Source organism: Triplophysa rosa, linkage group LG1 (assembly GCF_024868665.1).
Source record: "Triplophysa rosa linkage group LG1, Trosa_1v2, whole genome shotgun sequence".
In the NCBI taxonomy this organism is placed as follows: Eukaryota; Metazoa; Chordata; class Actinopteri; order Cypriniformes; family Nemacheilidae; genus Triplophysa; species Triplophysa rosa.
Window position 1 is genome coordinate 18,204,365 of NC_079890.1, and position 23,549 is coordinate 18,227,913.

General features: G+C 36.4%; 1 protein-coding gene across 1 annotated transcript; it reads left to right on the forward strand.

Moving 5' to 3' along the window:
* Positions 1-8,915: 8,915 nt before the first annotated feature.
* Positions 8,916-23,418, forward strand: slc39a13 (solute carrier family 39 member 13). Its single transcript, XM_057346425.1, has 10 exons — positions 8,916-9,082; positions 9,958-10,320; positions 12,085-12,192; positions 12,948-13,081; positions 19,983-20,111; positions 20,333-20,422; positions 21,610-21,660; positions 21,814-21,946; positions 22,048-22,147; positions 22,267-23,418. Exons 2-10 carry the CDS (start codon positions 9,960-9,962, stop codon positions 22,340-22,342), a joined length of 1,182 nt encoding a protein of 393 aa, XP_057202408.1. The 5' UTR covers positions 8,916-9,082; positions 9,958-9,959; the 3' UTR covers positions 22,343-23,418.
* Positions 23,419-23,549: the final 131 nt, after the last annotated feature.

The window sequence follows — 23,549 nt, forward strand, 5'->3', positions numbered from 1 at the left end:
TACATTCTACCAAATTTTCTGCTGGGTACGTCATTTACAATATCATGACAATCATTTACAGAGGATTAAGTTTGATACTATATAAGTGACTGCTTTAAATACTGTCTGTACATAAAAAATCATTTATGACTTATCTTCTATAATTAAATATTATCAGGATACGTCATGTACTGAAAACTGCAGAGGCATATACATAGAAAGTTTCAAGTTTGGCTAGCTTGCAGTGAATAGTACTTGATTGAATTTCGTAAGAAATGCCATTTAGTTTATGTCCTCATCTACTAAACCACACGTTTAACTTATCTTAAAGCCAAGCTGCAGCAGAAAGATAAAGATTTTTATAATTATATCAGAGATACTTTTGTGTCTGGGGTGTGTTTGCTTGTCTGCATAGGTTTTTATATCAGATATACCTTGTAACCAAGAAAAAATGTTTGCCGCTCAGAATAAATAGCACACAATAGGTAACTTTGTTATTTATTTATTAGGTAAACTTGTATTTTTTTTCTTTTTACATGTTCGAAATAACGTTTTCATTCATTCATTCATTCAACTTGGTATTGTCTGCCACTCTAATATTTTTTTAGATATAAAGCTTCTACAGGTTTCTTAAAGTAATCCCAAATTATTATATTATTATTATAATTTTACCCTATAACAACAACTTGGTATTTTGACTCAAACTGTGTTTAAATTGGTGATGTAGGCTTATTTAACAGATTTTGCCTCTTATCTCTACACTAACTGGGTTGCAATTGCAGTGCACATCTGCACAGCTTGTGATTGTGATAAACTTAACATGTCAAGTAAAAAGGTTTGGTCTTTAGGAGTAAATAGACAAAACAGATTAACATTCTATTCAAGTGACAGGATTGCTGCTTTTTAGATACTAAAATGATGTGTCTTTCTTCATTGTGTGCAAAGCACTTGAAAACCTTGCCTTCAGTGTACTGCATCTCCAAGTAAAGTTCTTTAACTGCTTTTGTATTTGCTCCGTTTCAACACGATTCAAGCTGTCCAAACCACAAAACTTACTGCGGCCCTGGTGTAACACACAGCTGCATGCACACCCGGCTAAAACTGATGACTTTCGCTGTTTTCCTAATGTATTAATACACATTTGTGTTACAACAACCTCTGTAGTCTATTTTCTCATATCGTTTTACATGCGAAAATAGTTGTTTTCTTGATTTCTATTCTGGTACAAACAATGTAAACTTTTCTTGTTTTACTGTACAGATTATAACATAGTTAAGGCAAAAGCATCTGCTAGGTACAGACAGCTAAAGTGACTTTTACAAACTGAAATATTAGATGATGTGACTGTGGCTTTGGATTATTTATGCGTATCCATCTTGACTTTTTATTCCTCTGTCTGAAATTTAAACAATGTGGTTCTTTCTCCAAATTGCTGGTGACTCTTCATTAGAGTTTTAGACATTCCACCCACAAAGCCTTTCCTCATCCGCTCACTGTCAGCTCCTTTAGCTCTTGCTTCATTGCCCCTGCCAGTCTCAGAATGGTGCAACTGCGGGAAAGCTTTGACCGTGTTGCTTAAACCTGTAAAGTTTGTAAAGTACATTTCATAGTGTAACCAACCTATTATACGTTTTTTTTTTTATTTAAAAGAGCTAAACTGGAGAAGATTGAACATTTTTGCATTTGTGATTGAGGATACAGGAGATCTCTGTTGAAAACTGAATGTCAGATTGTTGTTTCGGTAACATTAGTTAGGATTTGGCAGTTTATTATGTCTGCTGTATTAAGTCATGTAAACAAACTGTGACAAGGGCTCATTATATTTCTGAACAAGAACAAATTTCACTTCTTCGTTTCAACAATGGAAGATTGAGAATTTCTTCACCTTTTAATAAAGGGATAGCATTTTACCACCGTAGACGTAATCATAACCTATTAACATAATAAAATAATTTCTGGATTTACCGTTGGACATATTTTGTACGCAACTTGTACATAAATACACATGAAAGTCCCTTAATTTTAAATACAACAATGAATCTCAGATATAACAGGAACTGCGTAAACCTGCACACTCAAAAGGACATCACCGTTATCAGCGGTACATTATCAGTCTGTTCTTTTGGACTTGCCATTCTGTAAGGCTTTACATGTCTGATATGAAGTGAACCTGTTGTTTTAAAACAACACCCTCACACAGACCCACACAAATAAAGCAACCCACTCCGGGTATCTGAGTAAAAAGCAGAAGTAGGAGGTTTCTTTCAGATTCAGTTCCTGTTAGAGCGCAAGTGGATGGCCTGTGAGGATATTTAGCTGAGACCTTCACACACTTCACACAGACAGTAACTAAGGCTACACCAAAATATAGCTGTCTAACCCCGTTACATTGTTTACATGAACGTAATGTACAGTGTATTGTCACGTAGTCATACACGACCTAAAAAAAACCACAAAGCATCCTATTGTATTTTTGCTGAGATCCTTGCATATTATGTGACATGAACAAATAGCCTTTTTTTATGTGTACTGTATGTATGGTAGAAGATTTCAGAAATCCCTCTGCAGATTCCCAGTGCTAAAATCAGTTAAGAATGAATCTGTGTGAATTAAAACACCTACAATGAGAATTAAAGTAGTCTGTGAGAAAATACATCTTCCGTAAATCTTAAAAATTGTTGTTGCTCAGTGTTTGCAAAGTATAGTGCAGCCATAGCTCTGTCATTTCATATGAACTGCACATTGTGGCCAGCACTGCATCATGAGGTGTGAATAGAAGGTCATTCACACATCTGTCTTCTATACTACTGCTATTTAGTATACTTATGCTTGTGTCACATCCTCAACGCTTGCATGTTTGCAACTATTCACATTAAAATGAAGTCAACTTAATAGGCTTGTTCGACTTGATGTGGCGACGCAAGATCTGGCAGGCGGATGACATTTCAGTACCGCGAGAGCGATTCGGAAAACCATGAAAAGTTTGCTTTCGAATCGCTCTCGCGGTACTTTGATGTCATCCGCCTGTCGGATCTTGTGGCGTCGCATCAAGTCGAACAAGCCTATTAACTAAGCAAAGTTTTAATGTGACAATACAACAGTTTTAAGCTTTTCTTTAGCAGTGTTTCACTTGGCTAACTCAAAATGTGAGTTACTGTAGTCATGTCATTATGACTGGACACAACAAAAACACCACACATCTACAGGAACATCAACAGGAGATACTGTATAGCAGGTCAATGACAATGGATTTCTTGGACTGGGTGAGTCAATGCATCAGTAGAAAAACATCAAACACATAGACAAATAATGATTATTAGAATTATATATTTCAAATCACCTATGACTGAGGTTTCCCTCAGCTGTGCAAGGATTGTAAAATGCTACATTATTGCAATGCAAATAGTTTAACATCATTTTGGAAGAATAAGAGAAGTTAACGAGACAGCAAAAGTGAAGCGCTTATTTATCACACATTCAAATTTCCTTTGCTTTCCCCATGTATTCTTTCACATCTTTTGATTTATTTAAACTGTGGTGTTGGAGACAAAAACATTAGCCAAAAAGCAGTGGTATATTATTATTTACTTCCAACTTTTGTTTCTTTGGAGCAAATCTTAAATATATTTACAAATGTTTATCAGTTACTTATGCACAATATCTGCTAATAAAAATGTGTCTTAGTATTATCAGGATTAGTATTATTGACAATTAATTAATTTTATGGTCTGTGTGTGATAGTGAGTTTGAATTCAGCATCATAAAGAATGTAAAGAAAGACATTTTCTTAACTTTCATTATTCCTCCTTTAAGGACTCTCCTTAATCTAAACAAAAGAGTAGGCTACCTTTCATTTTCATTTTTAAGAAAGTGAGTTCATGTAAATGTGGTATATGTAATTTCTTTTTAGTCTGTATTTGTAATTTCTCAAAATGAAATGACTATTGTTCTAAATTAAAAAAGAGAAATGATGACCCCAAATACTGTACTGTGTTCTTTTCCACGGGGCAGGTCATTTCACCCTGATCTGTGCTTATGACCAAACAGAATATTAAGAAAAACAGGAAGCCCTGTGGTGGATTGCAAAACAACATGTTGCACCCCTCTTGTTAAATAATAGCATGCCTTGGCTAAAGTTTCGCCAGATTGATGTCCACATGCTCATGTGGACATCAAGAACCTATATCAAAGTCAGTCATGGCCATACAGACCATACATAATGCAATGTCAAACAAAGAAATGACAAACAATACACCATAAAGTTTGCAGAAAATAGCTTGGCAGTTCGTTTATTCAGCAAAATAATTTTGGTTCATTCATTTGGCAAAAGGTGGAAGATTCAAATATGTAATTTTTTTTACTTAAGTTGCTTTAAAATGTTTAATCACAGAATCCTTTAAACAACCTTAAACTTCCACCTCAAATGGATTCTGGTCCAATGTTTCATCAATCTTTTTTTGTTTGTTTGTTTTTCCTGTTGCCACAAATAAAATGAGAAACATTTTAACATTTGAGGTTTAAAAATGAAAGAAATATGAATAATAAATTATTTATTCAATGGGCTCAATCCTGTTGAACTCAAATCACAGAACTGAAAAAGTAATAGGAAACTGAATGAGCCATATATATTTTGTATGCATGTGGATGCCTATGAACGTATACACTCTCAGATCTCTAAAACCTTTATCAAAAAGGGAGCACATGTTGGGAATATGAAAGATTTCTAAGTGCATGGAGTGGACCTGCCACAGACTGGCCTTTATTTCCTGTCTGCATGTGAGAGGAGGTTTTGGTGGCCTCCACTTCTTTCACAATGACACAAACCAGGCATTAGGTTTGGCCAGCAGAGGAACATCCAGCCTTCTCACTTCTTATTCCCAATTCCTCATTTTTATCATAACTTTTACTGCAGAACAAAAGATCCACGAGCAGGTTATGATCAGAGAAGTATTTATAGAGTTTGATCTAAACACACTTGGTATGGACACATAGATGAACGGATTAAACGGATGAAGACAAAGTTGTCCTTTTGGTAATCTGCAAATATGTCTTTGACTTGTCATGAAAGGTTGAGCGGTAAAAACTTAGCAACAGAGTTTTTCACACACACACACTGGATGTACAAAGTCTGTTTTTCTAATCGTTCTGTGACATTCACTGGACTTTATCTCAGTGGTTTTGACAAAATTAGCCACATCAAACATGAAGGTGTGTTTAAATTTGTGTGAGTGCATTTGTTGGTGGTGTGAAAACCGGTACTTGTTGCGGAGGGGGCGGTTGACCCAAGGCTGGCTGTATGCTTTTATCTAAACAAAGCAGATTTCCTGTAAGATTCAACATTTCCTTTCAGGGTCCAGCCAAAGAGATCACGCCTGCATTAACAGACACCTAGACACTCACACCAGTCAATGACCACTGTACAGTAGGCTATATTCAGAAAGAGAATGACCACAAAAACTACATTGTATACGTGGATACGCTGTACTAACCAGGAGTACTGTACACCATCACACACCAAAACACACTAGAAGAGGAAAAGCTCTATAGTTACCCTGATAACATGACAGACCGTCAATAGTTGAGATGAACTTTTTATACACGATTCAGTAAATATACATGTTTTATATACTGTCATATACAGTATATACTGTTTTAGCATACAGCTGGTTATACAAAAACAATCTGATGGGAAAACGTGATATGACATGATAATTAATGAAGTACGTAAGTTAAAAGGCTTATTGTAAAAAGTATATGTTGCCTGCTGAGGTGCTTTCAACTATACTAAAAGAGAAAAACACATTGAACATGGATGTTACTGTCTCCACTCTCAAAACACAACCAAGCGGACCACGTACAGTTTAGTGATCTGCAACCTCCTAAAATTGTATGTCCCTCTGTTTCAGCTATTCTTTCACAGAAAACAATCACACCAGCATTCACATTTCTAAATGATATAACCTGCCTCCCTTACAGTATATCCGAAAAATCCAAGAGAGCTGGCAAGTGAGATAGACTCCACTTAATCTCAAGTGAAATTTCATCAATTTATCAGACAACCGGCAACTACCAGTGAGAGATGTCTCAATGATGTCACCAAACCAACACTGTTTTATGTAGGGATGCACCGATACCATTTTTTAAAGACAGAGTACGAGAACCGATATTTTTCTGGTACTCGCCGATACCGATGCCTGTACCTTTTCACAACACAGTGAGACTAATAGAAATAGAATAACTCCACCTTAAACACCGCATGAAAAATTTGCTTTTTACAAACTTTCAACGCAAATTTCACAACAAATTTCAGTCAGTTCTATCAGTTGCCACATGAGGTATCGGTCTTTGGTATTGGTGCATTTTTAAGAGTACATGAGCTTAGTATTGGGGGTATCGGTGCATCCCTAGTTTTATGACTATATGGTGACAAATGACTGTCATCTGAGTATAGCCTTTGACTGCACAACTCATCATTAAATAACTAAAGTAAAATTGTTCCATATAAAAGAATGTACCTTTAGCTTGTCACTTGGGTAGTACCTATACTTTGATGGTGCTGCCCTATGACAAGCTAAAGCCAAAAACTAAAGCAAAATCCAAATACTTACCGGTTTAAAGAGGATAAAACAGAATTGGTTATATCTTGCTGGAATATATTAGTTCATGTTATATGCTGATGTTAACAAGACACCAGAATGTAACCAGTCAGAGAATATTGTCAACTTAACCAATTTAACTTAAAAACTTACTTAAAAACTTAAAAAGTTTATCGCAATATCAAAAAGAGCATGACTGGTTGACACATTAACCAGTTTACCATACATATGTATATTCAGTGAGATAAAACCATGCATGCTATGTTGTTATTATCGGGTTTTAAGTGCAGGATTTTGGGGGTTCCCTTACTTTCACAATTCTTATGTACTGTACCTTATGGACTTAAAATGTCCTGACATTTTCTTTGTGTTTTGGAATGACTTAAAAAAAATGCAATCTGCCTGTCTACACAGTAATAATAGAGATGATTTCAGCCCTGGCTGAGATGTGGTTGCCTGTGGATGACTAAGAGTCTCATGTCACTTAAGAAGTACGGACATGTCCCTTGTTTTTTCAAAAAATAAAAATAAAGATGGAAACCCTGGAGGAGTAACCAGTAAAATTGATAAAACATGCAGTGACTTCAACAATCACACTTAAATGCAAACGAACAGAGGAACACATGCACATACACACATACACTTTCATAAGCACACATATACCAGTTCTGTGGGCCCCATGGCCCCAGATCTGTTCCTCTTGCTAAATGCATTGCTTAAGTCAAGTCAGGATGACTCATAGACACCATGTATTCGTTCATCTGAAACATGGAGGATTTAACCCCCTGCATGTGTCACCCATAGAAGTAAAATTTAAAAAACTCCAGTGGCAGTCAGCAGGAGCGCGATTTAGTAAGAGTGAATACTTTGTTTAACCCAATGCAGGTTAAAACATTGTGTTTGATTTGTTTCTTAAGTAAGAAAGCTTTATATTTATTTATATATTTATATATTTTCTGCTTCTTTAATGGTGTACACCTGGCTACATTAACATGATTCAATGAAGTACATAAAATATTCCCATGTCTTTGTATAGAAAGTACATTATAGATTAAAAAAAGATGCTCTTAATTTTAATATAGATGTGCTTAAGATTTAATTTTACAAACTGGTGGTAAAGACGAAGACGTTTATCTTAAGTTTATGGTTGCCGTCTGTGTTCCAGACACTAGCCTCAACCAACTGCGCCATCTTGTGGTCAAAAATAGACATACTATACAAAACATACATGAGCCAAACATGTTTTGTTAAATGCTTTTATTAAACACTAGTAGAAGAAAACTGCATAAGGAGAAGCACTGCCATTTTTCTACGTGCTTCAATGGCCTAAGACTCTCACACACAAAGAGTTACGCTGCTGTCTTTATATTTGTTCATTTAATATATGAGATGTCATTTTGAGAAATTACATCAAATACAGTCTAAAATGATATTACATATAGCGCATTTACATAAGCTCACTTTCTTAAAAATGAAAATGAAAGGTAGCCTACTCTTTTGTTTAGATTAAGGAGAGCCCTTAAAAGAGGAATAATGAAAGTGAAGGTTTGGCTAAGTGATTTTCTGTTTCTCTGTGTTGAAGCCACTCACTGACTCACCCACCGATCACAGGATTCTGGATGGGTAATTGCTTTTAAGAATAAGCAAAGGTAAGAGGGTGAATGTAGTAAGTTGTGTACTGTACATTTTAGGACAAACATTAAATGACCTGACACAGCTTTGTCTGAATGTTAAAAAGAATGTTTTAGACCTAATAGTTGAATAAATAAGCCCTCTAAGGGTATACAGCACGTTTTATTTCATGTTCTATTATGAAACTAAATAGTAAATCGCAATCCAAATTAGTAGCCTATACTAGAATATTGTACTATTGTAATGTGTTGTTTTATACATTGTACAATTATGAATGTAGGCTATGAATATCCATTTAAATAGTAAAGTAGCTATTCTGAATATTTATGTTATATTAAAGATATGTTAAAAGAGACAATATCTGGCTATCTGTGTCAGAGAGAGAGTACTTGGATTATTGAGATTTTAAGTGTAAAATGTTACATTATCTACAGTATTTTTTGTTCTGTGATAAATACATGTTGGTGTTGGGTAAATGATAGTCTAAATAAAAGCTAAAATACTCAAGCCTGATTAACAGTATTCATAATACTCGCTAAATAAGAAAACAGTTTCGCAATTAATTTACTTTTATCGTTTTTATACGGCACTTTTATTATTGTAGCGGGTTCGTCGATGGCAAATAAATTAATCAGCTTTCTAGCATATTCACTCCACATGTTTAACGACGCCTTATCCGCACTCTCAGCTGTTCTCCCTCTCTCGGCGCAGACTGCAGCGCACTTCCGGTTGGTGAGACGTGGCTACACTGGAAAATCCTTTAGGAGAGGAGAGGAAAAGGGGCGTCCGCCTGCTACAGCCCTTCACATCTCAAACACAGCAGCGCCTGGATGGCAGGGTCAAGCCGGAGTGAAAACTGTAGGAATTTCAACAGGGTAATGCAAAGTATTTGTATGTTTATCATTGCATTTCTGTGACGCGCTGTTTATGTCAAGGCACGCAACTTTGTATCAATGTTTGTCTGCGGCTATACTTTTATCAACAACTATGGAGCGTTTTTGCGAGTTTCAGTCGTACAGTTAACAATTGACCGTCTATTTAAAGTATAACTCAACATTGTTTTGGTATTCAGGCCTACTCTCTGTATAATGTGTTTTGTTTTGTATCGGTAGCTAACGGCGAAATGTGGCAAGGAATGAGATCGGTAGTTTTTAAAAGCCCTGCGGTTGGGAATTTGTCAGGAAAGTTGCCGCTCCCTCATAAGCGCTGTTCTTACTTGCACGTCTCACACAGACTGATAGAATATGTTTGTACTTAGTGATTGTACATTTTGATCTAGTTTTATTTAACTTGATCTAATCTCAAACTATTCAACTAACGCAACTTTATTGCACATTTTCTACGCACACCGTACATGTTCAATACAAAGAATTTCAACTATCTTTGCGCGTTAAAATCAGATGCCGGAGAGTAACGGGTTCAGCTGAACTGATTTGTTTTCGTTATTATGCATTTAGGTATTAACTGACAAAACACGTTGCGTTTGGGCCTGACTCTCGTACCATATTTGTTTTAACAAGCTACTGTGTTGTCATGTAGATTATTTCTGTTGTGTTTTTTTATTGAGGAACTAAAATGTGTGTTGTTTTAGGCCTTTGTTTGTTTAAATCCCTGCTTCTATGTAGCGCGTATACTGTTTGTTTTGTTGAGGGGTTTGCAGGTAGGACAGGAAGTACCGACCCCTTATTCAAACTCAACTAACCTTTCCACCTCGTGAAATGTTGTTTTAAGGCTCCTCTCTATCTTACAGAAATGTTACTCCCAAGTGCCTTGCGGAGGTCTGGGCTGATGAGTGCAGGACCAGAGAGGCCCATGTGGCCAGTTGCTGTGCTTTTCGTTGCCGCCGCCCTCCTGGCTGTCACCTCCACTTCGTCTTTCGGTGGGAAAATGATGGCTCAGACTGCTATGGCCCACGCAAAGACTGCACCTGCAGGGCCAGGGCCATGGGCCGCTGAGGACCTTTTGGATCTCCAGTACCTGGGCGAGCTGCTTTCCACTGATAACTTGGATGTTTGGTTCTGTTCCCTCGTGGGATCTATTGCCATCGGCCTCAGTGGTGTCTTTCCGCTCTTGGTGATACCCATTGAGGCTGGAATGACTCTGAAAACTGAGGGTGAGTCTCAATTATATCCTTACACTTGTGGTTGTGGGCCTGCATATGTACTGTGCGTGCCTAATTGTAGTAGGCCATCTAGAATCAAGTTACACAGTGACCGTATCAGGTACAAGTATAGCATTGTGAATTTGTGATACCATGAAATCTTATCCAAATGTTATGGTGATGTTATAATACTAGCTGAATAGGAAGGGGTAATGCCTGTTTTGTACTGTTGTTTTTAAGAGGCAGACTGCACAAGAGAAATGGAAAATAGGAGATGATTGCTCTTTTCTGGTCACAGGCCAGGCCTAGTGTGATAAACAGACACATGCTTGTTATTAATAAAGGCTTGGAAGAATATATTATGTAGGTCATTGTACAGTAGTCTGGACTTTTGGGCACTTCCTCATTTTACTTAAAGCTTAGATTCTTCATGATATTCTACCTTTGCCTTTTCCACAGCATGCAGTGCACAGATTACTCAGATAATCAAGAAATAAGCTTTTTAATGAAGTCTTTTTTTTAAGTGCATGTGGTCCAAGCCTAGGTTTAATCCGTTATCTTCGTCTCCCTACACCCCACACTATATTAGTTATCAACTTAAGAAACATAGCTGAAAGATGCTGTTATTGTAACTGGAACCCACAGTGTTTGTTTTAAATGGCAGAAAGGCATAGCACGCAATGCTAAATGCATGAGCAGACCTGTTCCCTTTATGTGTAATGTGTTTGACATGATGCAGAGAGGGTATTCTTCAAATTTTGAAAGTGATTTGTGTGAGCAAGCTTGACCTATTAAAGAATTTTACCAATCACATCTTCATCTGCATTTACATTTAGTGATTTAGCAGACGCTTTTATCCAAAGCGACTTACAGCGAGTTCAAGGAGCAATGAAGCGATATGTCATACAGGGGCAAAAATAAGTGCTAATACCAAGTTACTAGTTTCCACAAAAGCCAGAACAATACCTGTTGAGAGAAAGAGAGAGAGGGGGTTAGTGTTTTTTTGTTTAACGTTTTTATCATTTAGCTGTCTCACTGTATTCACAGAAGAGATGGGTTTTAAGTAGTTTTTTGAAGGTTGTGAGAGATGTGGTTGACCGGACTGAGTTGGGAAGAATGTTCCACCAGGAAGGAGTTGTGAAGGAGAATGAGCGAGAAAGAGATTTACTGCCCTATTGAGAAGGCAATACAAGATGCCGCTGGTTTGCTGAACGCAGGGTTCTTGATGGGGTGTAGGAGGGTGGGAAAGTTGAAAAATATTGAAAAATATTTTTTTTTGAAAAAAAAAGTGTGCAGTGAAATTTTATGGATGACCGGTCATTCTCTAAAGAGATTTGCCGGGGGCAGTGATGCTCACCAAAACTTTTGTCTGTGATGATAACATCAGTCATGCAGAAATAGGTTTGACTCTGGCATCCCTTTTAGGAAGTGCTTTTTTGTACTTCTAATGTAGGGTGCAGTGAATAGAAGGTTAGCTGGAATTATGGTCAATTTAGGTGTGTCCTGTCCCACAGAGGCGTAGACGCACCACATGGTTTAAGAAGCAGTGGTAAGGAAATACGTCGCTAGATATTTTAGGCCTGTTTTATTCCCACAAACTCATTGCAACACTTTATGGTTGCACAAGTAGCTTTGTAAACCCGCACAGCTTTGGAAACTGAATACGAAGCAAATTAATTATTATTACAAGGAAAGCATATACAGAATGAAAAACGCCACAAAACATTATCAAAATGTGGCATATTTTGCATTTCTGACTTTCTGCTCTTTTTCCAGCTGGGTGTCAGAAGCTGAAGAAGTTGCTGAGTTTTGCCATTGGTGGTCTCCTTGGCGACGTGTTTCTCCACCTCCTGCCTGAAGCATGGGCTAACACTTACAGCTCTGGTGAGAATTCTCACGTTATATATAACTTTTGCTGCCAGTCATGCATAATTCATAATATCCTCTTTCCCAGTTTTTTCTCTTTTTTTTCCATTCCTAGCTTTTCAATGTTTCCCTTTTTGTGACACCCAGTTAATTAGGGAATGAATCCTTTTTGTCTAATGTCACCATTTTTGTTCTGTGAAATCTACTTGTGATTGTGTGATCAGTGTTTTGTAAATGAATAAATTGTTTGTAGGAAATGGTGCATTTTTATCATTTTAGTAAACAGTCAGTATAGTTTTCCTATTGATGAGCCAAGTTAGGTTACCTTTATTGTATGCAGAGAGAAGCTTTTTAATTGAGTGAATTTTATTTGACCCCAAAAAAATTCTGTCATCGTTTACTCACCCTCATGTCATTTCAATCCTGTGTGACTGACTTTCTTCTGCAGAACAAAAAATATATTTTGAATAATGTTGTTAACTGGCCCCCGTTCACTTGCACTGGTTTTTGTCCATACAATAAAAGTTAATGGGTACCGCTGTTGTTCGCTTACCAACATTCTTTAAAATATCTTTTGTGTTCTGCGGAAGAAAGAAGGTCATACAATTTTGAAATGACAAGAGTGTGAGTAAAGGATAGAATTTTCATTTTTGGGTAAACTGTCTCTTTAATTGTACATCAATTAAAAATGATAATGTAACCGAACAGGACTTTTCCTAACATCTCTATTGAAAAGGCCATTGACTTTATGTTTGTGTGGGAATGCTGGATAGATGGATGTCACAGACACTTCAGAACGCAAGGCTTGTGGGTCATAGTGGGTCTGCTGTCTTTCCTGATCTTGGAGAAAATGTTTCCTGATGATGACAGTGACTCAGACAACAAAGCTGACTGCCAAAAAGCCACCGTAAGTTGCCACCTTTGTCCTCTCTCTACAGTTTCAGATGCTTTTATGAGGAATATACAGTAAAATTGATGAATGCAACATAAGTAGATTTACTGTAAGGAGGTTAGGAACAAAATTCCAAGATTCACGCTGTTTTATTTTCTTGGCAATATCTTGCAAAAAACTTGTGGTTTCACTGCAGGAACATTGCATTTTTGGACCTCATGGGGGAGACAAAGTCTGTTACTTTGTCATTTTTATACACAAACTGTGAAAAAGATGCACATCTGTAGATAATGCAAGTGCTAGACAAGGTAACAATGAAAATGTGTTGAATTCCGCTATGGTTGGTTTCAATCTGGCACACGTGAACATTAGCTGTTGGGGAAATTATTTACATTTTTGTTTTCATTCACAGAGTCATAGGCTGAGATTTCTTGAAGTTTTGTAAACAATGACCCATTTGCTGTAAATATTTGTTAACCCTTGTGCATCAATTTAAAAAAAAACTCACATTTAGGCTGAAAATGGATGAAAATGTCTAAGTCCAAACACGGTCATAAAACTGTCATTTCACACTTTGAATGACTTTCATTCATTTTCAGGATTTTAACCCTTTAAATACCAGATTGTTTACATGGTGATCCTTTTGTTTTTTATGATAAAAATGAATAATTCTATTTTCCATATACTAAATGTGAAGCTGATTTTTTATATTTTTATTATTATAGTCTTTGATATGATATTAATCAACAACAACAGGATTTTTATTGCATTGTAATTTTTTTGAGCAATGTAAGATTTTCTAAAAAAATCACACTTGGGTTCAAAATGGATAAAAATGTCCTCATAAAATGATTATATATTCAATTTTTTTTACTCTTACTAACTTTAATGTTTTAACCAGATCCTTTCCAGATCATAACCACCAACCACAAAGACCATTTCAGAGTTTTAACCTTGTTTGTTTACATAATGCCACATCTATTATGCCTTTATGCAGGGGTTTTCCTGGCTCAAAATGAGGCGGAGGTGGTGCCATCCTGATCTTGTACACACACACACAAGTGGCTTAACCAAAGTGACTTTGAGTTTGACATATTAAAAGTTCTAATAAAATTTGATAAAAATGACAATTATTATATAAAACATTACTTTTATTCAACCAAACAGAAATGTTTTTAATCAAATAAAGCTTTTTTATAATTTCAACTAACTTTTAAGCCCACAATAGCCAACTGAATTAACCAGTCTTTCTAAATGATCAAAGCTCATTCACATCTTGCATTCTCTGTGGTTCACTTTAAATGATTCAAGGATCTCTTATATTCGCTAGTGACCGAAAAGTTCAATAGTTTAAATGAATCTGTTCAAATGAGTCATTCGTGTGCAAGTCATTCGTGTGCGAGTCGTTCTGAACGCAATGTGCGTTCATACTGGCGAACTCGCTGTGTACAGTATACGCTGATTCAACGATCAAACTGCACAGCTAAAGACATTACAATGATGTACGTCATGTTAATTTAATAAATTTCAAGAAATTAAACGTACTTTGATGCGAAACAAACAGCCGTGAAACACAGGCTGGCTCTTGTTCTGCAACTTTTTTAGCGCCTCAGTGTGCTGATAACAAAACAGCGCCTCAACTGTGGCGTAATGTCGCAACTGCAGTTACAAATGACAGTCTGTTAAATGCACGCAGCATTTCTTGTGAAGACTCGCAACATAATTTTGGCGAGAGCCTGAGGCGTCATGACATTTGACGGAGGCGGCCGCCTCCAATTTCTCCTCCAATTTAGCTAGGAAAAACCCTGTTTATGGTGAAAACTGACTGAGCGGCTTCTGAACTTCTACATCAAAATCAAGCTCACCTTTTATCTCAGTTAAAAAAAGTATTAAAAATGAATAATGCAAACAAGGTTTGAATGAAAAATATTTTCAAATCTCAGTAAGCTACAATGACTTGAATATAAGGTGTTTGATTTGTGATTTGCTGTAAAATATGATGTCTTTCTTTCAAAATGTATACATAAACACATAAAAAAATTTCAGTACACCCATACAAACCACACAGTGACATCTATACTAACACATAAACACAGTTATAGCTATATCTTTAGTTCGGTTTACCCTCCGTGCTGTATAATACAGCAGAAACAGGAAAACTGAAATGCTCCATAAACTAATATTGAGAAAATAGCATAAGCAGAAAGTAAGTAGTACACACTTGAAAATGTTGAATTGTCTTGAAATTTATTGATTTTTTTAAATTTTAAACCCTTTGCCAAAATAATCAAAGGATTTTATATGGAATGTATGATTTATGCTTGCATGGCAAACAGTTACAATTTAAGTTTTAATGGGTTTCAAGGAGTGTAACAGTTGTATGTACTGTACCTAGTTTAAACAACATTTATGAAAGAATAATGTAGCAAAATATTAAAATTCCAATAAAAATACACACCTTTTGCAAAATTTATAATGTTTGCATAAACAGCCAAAACGACCAAAAAAAAAAAAACTGAAATGGACAAAAATGTCCAAAATAGTGCACAATATTTTATAATGTAAATATTTGTAAATGATGAATGGATCAGTAAGGCTCAACAGGATTAGCATTTTTTCTGAAAGGCAAACATCTTGGAGCTTCTGTTCGACTTCACAGCTGTGATGACAACTGCCATTAGTCACCAGCTTTTTAAAATCCTGTCTAAACTCATAGATTAAAGATGAACAAACCAGGTGTGTTGCATTAATATTTCAACAACAAGCAATTTGTCTGTAAATTGCTGCATGTCGTGACAATCAAAACACGTTTTATCTTTTTTGTACAAGTATGTGGAGTGGGAATTTAGACTCAAAGGGATACTCCATCCCAATAATGAAAATTCTGTCATCATTTACTCTCTTAACCCTCTTGTTGTTCCAAACCTGTATGAATTTCTTTGTTCTGTTGAACACAAAGAACGATATTTGGAAGAATTTGAGCAACTTACAATTCTGGAGAATCATTGACTACCATAGTAGGAAAAATTATTGTATCATATTTGGTTCTGTTAAACACAAAATAAGATATTTTGAGGAATTTAGGAAAGCAAACAGTTCTGCCCACCTTTGTCTACCTTTTTTATGCTATGGTAGTCAATGATGCCCCAGAATTGTCGAAAGAGTTGTCAGAAATGTCACAGAATCCAAGTGATTCACAAAACTTTGTGTGTGTTGTTAAACTGAGATTTACATGGCATGGAAGACACAATCAGATCACACTTAGTTGGGACACACTGTTTGTTTTTGGTGAATGAAGGATTTTATATGAGATTGAATAATGGATGCTGAAGGAATGTTCTGGAGCCACATGTGGTGTGAATCACAGTTTGTGCCAGACGCATTTACCAAACACTATGATTGTAGATGTACTATTCAAATAATCACAGAACCTTTCCTGTCATTCAAGAACTGTAAACACCTTTATTCTAGGCTACTTTCAGAGCATTGCATCAGTCCCAGAAACACACACACCTTGTTTCACTTGTCAAGCTTTGTACTGATAAATATGAAGGCTGAAAGCTTTGCTCTCAACTGCTTGCAAAGACAACCAAATAGTAAGTTTGTTTTGCTCACTTTACATTACCATGTGTGCAGACTTCCTGGACATTATACTTTAGTACAGTGAAACAGATTAACAGTTAATATTATTCTGGCAGTTTCTTTTGCATCTCAAGTTTGTCTTTAAATTTTGTCTTCTTCATTAGATGCCTGTTTATGTGGGTTTTTATTTGGTATATTGGTGTATCACAAAATAATAAGCTGTCCACAAGTTTCCTACGCACCGTAAGATGGTAGAAACTTCCGGTTCAATGTAAACAAACGCATTTCTGCCATATTTCAAGTAATTTGTTGTAGCGGTTTTAGCTAGTTAAAATAATGATGAGCTAAGCTCACCAAATATGGTTCTCCACCAGATCTATCAAGATCACATCCATGAAATGAGTTATTTAAAACATCAATTTCAGTCAAGGAATTAGTTTAGCTCAAAGGAAAATATGTATAATAATCGTGATCAAATGATTATTATCTGATTAGTAATATAAAGCATACCAATACTTGTATGCATTCGTCCAGCGAATGCATCAATGATATTATATACTTTACATTATCTCATGGCCATAAGTAACGTGACTTTACCAAACAGGATTTAGAGCAAAGGTAGCGTAAATCGAAACACAGTAAAGGGACCAAGTTTGTGAGCGTGAATACAGAAAACCCATCACAAATGAATATATATGGTTGTTAAACTCTACTCTACATGGTAGACAAAACAATGACGATCGCATAAACACAAACAAATACATGAAACATGAATGCGCTAGGGAGCGCGGAGAGAGAAAGAGAGAGAGAGCGAGCATGGCAGCGATTTCTGAACACCAATAAAAATCATCTTTAACAAAGAGGCAAAACTTAACGCAGCTATTCTATAAATAGAAACGGATACGTGCGAGCTCTGTGCTGGACCAATATCCGTATGCGCGTGTAGAGATGGAATTGTTCAAAAGGTTTCAGAATGCAGTCCAGCTGGAAAGGTCCGGGCCTCGTGATCGGCCGCATGGCTTAGCCACGTGGCAGCAGAAGTCCATTGTTCCTTCTTTTCTCCCAGTGGGGAGAAAAGGGCAGTCTCCGAAGAGACGCCACGAACCAAGTTCTGATGAGGGCAGGTAGTAAAAAGGCGAGAGAAGAGAGGCTTTTCAGAGCAGGCTCAATATTTAACCTCATGAGAGGGCATGCCCACCTGAGTTTGAATCGACCAATCAGAGTTGAGCAGGGAAGAGGTTCTTTGTCCACTCAACAGCTAATTTGGATCTTTATGACCTCCTGGCTACTTTAGAAAATACCAGTCCAAATTATAACACAATGAAAATAAAGTGTTCTATGGTCACAATATATATAAACAAGGAGGAATTGTAAAGACAAACATTTATATATCAAATATGCTAAGGTTTGAATTGCATCAAGACATTATTCATTCGGAGGGACGAATACAAACAAAACCTCAATTAACTTGCCTATTTAACAATTACAGATTATTTAAAAATGGCAAGAGCGACAACATATAACCTAGATATTTAGATATATTTATAGAAAAGGACAGTTGAATCACACAAGTTCCTATTTGTCAGAGAAGTTTCTCTGGTTAGCCTCAGATGTTAAGTTTCAGATGAGACAGAGAGACTTCTCACCTCTGCTTTGAAGCTTAGGAGTCGTAAAGTATCCCACAGAGAAACAAAAGGGGTTATCAACACTTTCGGTGAGAGCACCAACCCAAGTCCAGGCCCCCTGGATTTAGATCTGACTCCGTCCTGGTTTCTTGATATCAACGTCAAAAGAGAGCGGAGGGGGTTTATGGCGATTCTTTTAATGACTCCGACCATTTGGCTCATGCTAAATTCTCTACATTGTTTATAGCAGAATGTTAACTCGCACACTGACAGCACTTATAAACTACATCAGCAGCATACTGTCCACTACTTTATATAGGAATAGGTGATGATTTTAATACTTGACGGCGGATATTAAGCAACTTTATTGATTCAGTTTTTGTGACCGTAAACCAATGAGCAATTAGAGAATAATGGCGGGTTTTCAAGTTCTGTGTGGTAAATATATGTTTTTTTGTATTTAAAAACGATCTGCAAGAGTTACACATGTCACACAGCTGCTGTAATGTTAGCTGGGGCCATTAATCTGATAAACATTATACTAAAGATCACGTGCAAAAGCTGCCTTTTTACATTTGTTAAACATTCTCTCTACGTTTTGTTTATAAGACGATAAGTGGAAGAATTTACTTTACAACTTTACATCAAGCATATCAGATGAGAAATGTAGTCCACACGGTGTGATATTCCAACAGATTTTTGACATTCCGTTTTAAAACTGCGAACTCTTTTTAAACTATGAGCACATTCAGTCTAAGTGATGTTTAATGTTCGTTATCTATTTGCTTGAGATAAGCGGTCCACATTTTAAAGTTTGTCTTTTAAAAACTACAGTCCCTCACAGGAGCAGTCCGTATTAACTTTAGATCTGTGTGTGCAGCGCTCTTTTTTTTTTTTTTTCTTACGACGTGAAATAAGCTTCGCCTGGTTGTAAGTGCAGCCTTGGCCTTCAAACAAGTAGCTTCATATTGAATCTATTTGTGTTTTGAGTATCTTTTTGAGTGTCTGTGTCTTTTGTCTTGCTTATGGGAGACCTGGGGTTTGATTGATATCCTCAGCTCTGTTTAGGTAGCTATAAATAGGATCTTGCAGGAAGCAGCTGCCACCGGCATTCCATCAGCAGTCAGACAGGCCACAGAAGTCAGTCACGGTGCACAGAAACCACAGCTGAGAGACCTTACCGTCTGTGGGCTGGAGCAGAGAGGAAATGTCTTGTTGTGAATCAGAAATGCTGCTCAGACTTTTCACACAGCTTTTGTCACCCATTTTTGAGAATGGCTACTGGTGAAAAGAGTTTCCAGAATTTCAAGGCAGAAGTTCTGAATGAGTGGATGTGGAAAATTAGATTTTGTCTGCTTTGTGTTATTTTTATTTTTAGGTCTACTTCTCACTGTTTCATTTTTCTTTTATTTAAAGCATGGGTTCGCAATAACTTTACCTACTTCACAATTGTACCTCATTAATTGAAAGCTTTACTAAGCCTCAATATCAAATAATTGACACCATGCCTTTATTGTGGTATATGTTTTAAAAAAAAACCTGAATGTTGTTTTCTTTTGCACATCATAGATTTAGATTTCTAATTATCAGTCAGATTTAGCGGTATCATCTTCTATAAAGGTGTGAAAACGCTGGCACTGAAATGCTGTGGAATTCACACAGATTTGTGTAAAAATTATTTTTGTCTTATTCTTTTCTGTGTGTCTTAGTCCTGTTCAACAGATATGAGCAGCAAGGTTTCTGTGTCCCCACAAACAAATGGCATCTGCTCTAACAACAACTCCGACTCAAAGCCAAAAACTGACATCAGCCCTTATATAGAGCCAGAGAAAATAAAGGTAAGATAACGCTTACAATATTCATAGCAGTCTTCTTGTAGTGTACAGTAGAAGCTCTCTGCAGTTATTAGAGACTATAGGAAACTCTAATTTCACCATGAATAACCTTACAATTTAAATATTTGAAATACTGTTTTTGTATTCTCTATTGATCAAATCTGTTTATAAATCATGTATTTTCCTAGTTTCTTGCTTTTATATACATTTTTTTTTATCTTCAGACGAGTGGTTATCTAAACCTTCTTGCTAACTGCATTGATAATTTTACTCATGGGCTAGCGGTGGCAGGAAGCTTCTTAGTAAGCAAAAAGGTAAGCGCAAACCAACCCAGTTGGGATGTAGCACTCATTCATAGATATTGTCAGCTTAATTTATTTCTAGTGTTATATGTATTTAATGTATACAATTTTTTGTTGTACATTTTTTTGCCATGTAAATAATTAGTTGAACAGACACCTTTATGCTTTTGCTTAATATAAGCAATTATGTGAAGAGCATCTGGTTGTCTAGAATAGATCATTGATGATCTTTTGGGTTTGGGCCAAAATCCATTTGTTACAACCCATTTACTGAAACTTGTGACACTTGTCAATCTCTATAAATTTAATTCAACAAAACATTCAAATTTGTGTACTAACGTAAAAAAACCATTGCATGAATTATGCAAAATATATGATGCAATTAAATCGTGTTTTATTCAGTAGGAGTAACACCCACAAAAACCAACAATACAACCTCTCTGCTTATGTACAGTTTATTTCGAATATTTCCAGCATGCATAGCCAGTAAACAGAGCTATATGTATCTCAACACATTTAATAAAATCTGGGGAAAAAACATGCAAATTAATGCAAATAGCTTGTGTTGTGTAAATAAGATTCCTGGGATGGCAAGGTTCTAGATATAGAATTTAGAAAAAAACAGCTAAAATATAATTCTGGTTAAAGTAGTGTTGCATTTGGCAACATTCCTTTTTTTTACTTGAAACTTGTGTTGTAAATTAAGATTCTCCCATGATCTTTTTGATCAGAGGAGATCATTGAGAAGAGTGAGGTTGTTAATGTGGGAATATTTATAGTGCTGCAGTATTTATATGGGTTTCTGAAGTTGAAGTCCAGGTGGAGAAGCATAAGGCTCCCAGCATGTGTGGGGTGGGAAATTGAGAGGAAATGGACTGCGTGCAATAGAAACGACCACGCTTGCACATGAAAAAAACCTACACTTGTAAACATTTGCTCACAGGCCTGGGTGTACATATTTGGCTGCAGATATGCAATGGAGAGTATTGGTAGAGAACTGTGCCATTTTACTGTTTTCTCTACCTCCCCCATAACTTCTGTTAACATTTCAGTTAAACATATGTGCCAGATAAAACATTGTCTGGATTATTAAGCTTAATATTTTTTACTCGCCCTACCATTGGTAAATAGGAAAATAAGGGTAGGCTTATATTCCGACTGAGGGTTTTGCAGTATCTTACTTTTGCCTGTCTTTACAGGTTGGTCTCTTAACAACACTCGCCATTCTGCTTCATGAGATTCCTCATGAGGTACTTCTCACTTTTATTCTCTTTAAATCACAATCAAGAAATGAATGTAATAATAATGTTCATTTAAAAGAAAGTGGATGTCTTGGTGCTTGAAGACATTTTAGGAAGCGTTGTACTATTGCTGTGCACAAATGTTTTGTTCTTTCTTTAAAGGTGGGAGATTTTGCCATTCTGCTACGAGCAGGGTTTGACCGTTGGAAAGCCGCCCGCATGCAGCTATCTACAGCACTTGGAGGAGTCCTGGGGGCGTGTTTTGCTCTTTGCTCCCAATCATGGCAGGGGGCAGGTGAGGCACTATAGTCATTCTGCAACATGTCTAATGAAGCACTTTTAGATTTTACTAATGTTTGGATGTGCTACAAATGATTCCTGTTTGTGTCTCTGTAGAGAATGCCACTGCTTGGATCCTACCCTTCTCCTCAGGTGGATTTCTCTACATTGCCTTAGTTAATGTGGTACCTGATCTGTTAGAGGAGACGAGCCCTAGGTAATCCGTGCTTCATCCACTAATACTGACTAATATTGCATAATTTGTAGCTTGACACATACATAAAATAATTCCCATAATTTACATAATATCCATGAATGTGTCCCATATTTCTGCAGGAACTCATTTCTGCAGGTTCTGCTGCTGGTTTGTGGGATAGCAGTCATGGCTTTTCTCTCAATCATCATAGACTAGAAACTGCGTTTATCATGCTACATCTAGCATCCTAGAGGACTAAGAGACAATTCACTCCACACTTTAAGCTTTGAATAGACATTTTTGTCAACCCCAAAGACAATGTAATGGATGTCAATGAAAGAAGCAACGTTGACAATCAGGTACAGTATGTGCATGTGGCCTTATCTCTTACACAACTTGAACCATTTGTGCTTTTCCAATGAAGTTTAGAATGAATCTGATCCAAACAGTAAGAAGCAAGCAATAGATGTTTATAATCTTCCAAAAAAGTCTCTCTGTTGTCAATGGGTCACACAAACAGCTATAGAATGTGCTTTGATATAAGTAGTAGTAGTTTCATATCAAAATTTAAAACTGTTAAGTCAATTGACAACACTCCACATCCAGTTTGAGAGACAGAACACAGATACATATGCTTACATAATCAGATTTCTGTGCTCATCATCATTAAACAGGTTATTTGTATTCCCTTAACGCTGCCACATTGTTGTTAGTCATTCTAGTCAAGGAGACCATACACAAGTTTGCGCATGCTGCGATACTATGGTTTTAGATAACTACATACTCTTTGCTCTTTTTTCAAACACGCTCCATACGCCAAACATACTCTTGAAAATACTTATTTGCTTGTGTTATTTCTTTCTGTACAGTATTATTCTTTTTTATTGGTTGTGTGCTTATTTTTCCCTTTTACTGATTTTCTGCACAGTTCATTGTGTTCCTGGCATTATAAATGATGCAAAGTTAAGCGGTTCAGATAATACGACTCGGTGAGGATTGGTGGATTAATTTCTTTTACCTGATTTATTGTCATTTCATACAATAAGTGTTGATAAATGTATCACAGTTGTGTACATGATATGTTACTGAAAATAATGTTTTGCACCCATTACTTGGCAGAGGAGGCTTGCCGGAATGTAAATATTTGAATTAGAGATTATATATATATATATATGTATATATATATATTTATTCTGTTAATGTCATATTGGAAAAAAAACTTAAGACCTCGAGGTCCTCCCTTTATTATTGTTGAAATAAATAAACGTTACTATTTGATTTAAAATGGCTGTTAAATCTGATTTGTGTGTGCGTGTGTGTGCGCGCGGCGTGCGTGTGTGGGGTTCTGTCATACAGTTTAGATTGGTGGTATGGTTCTGTTCTGGGCAAAACTCCCTGCCCATCCATGCAGCCAGCATGAATA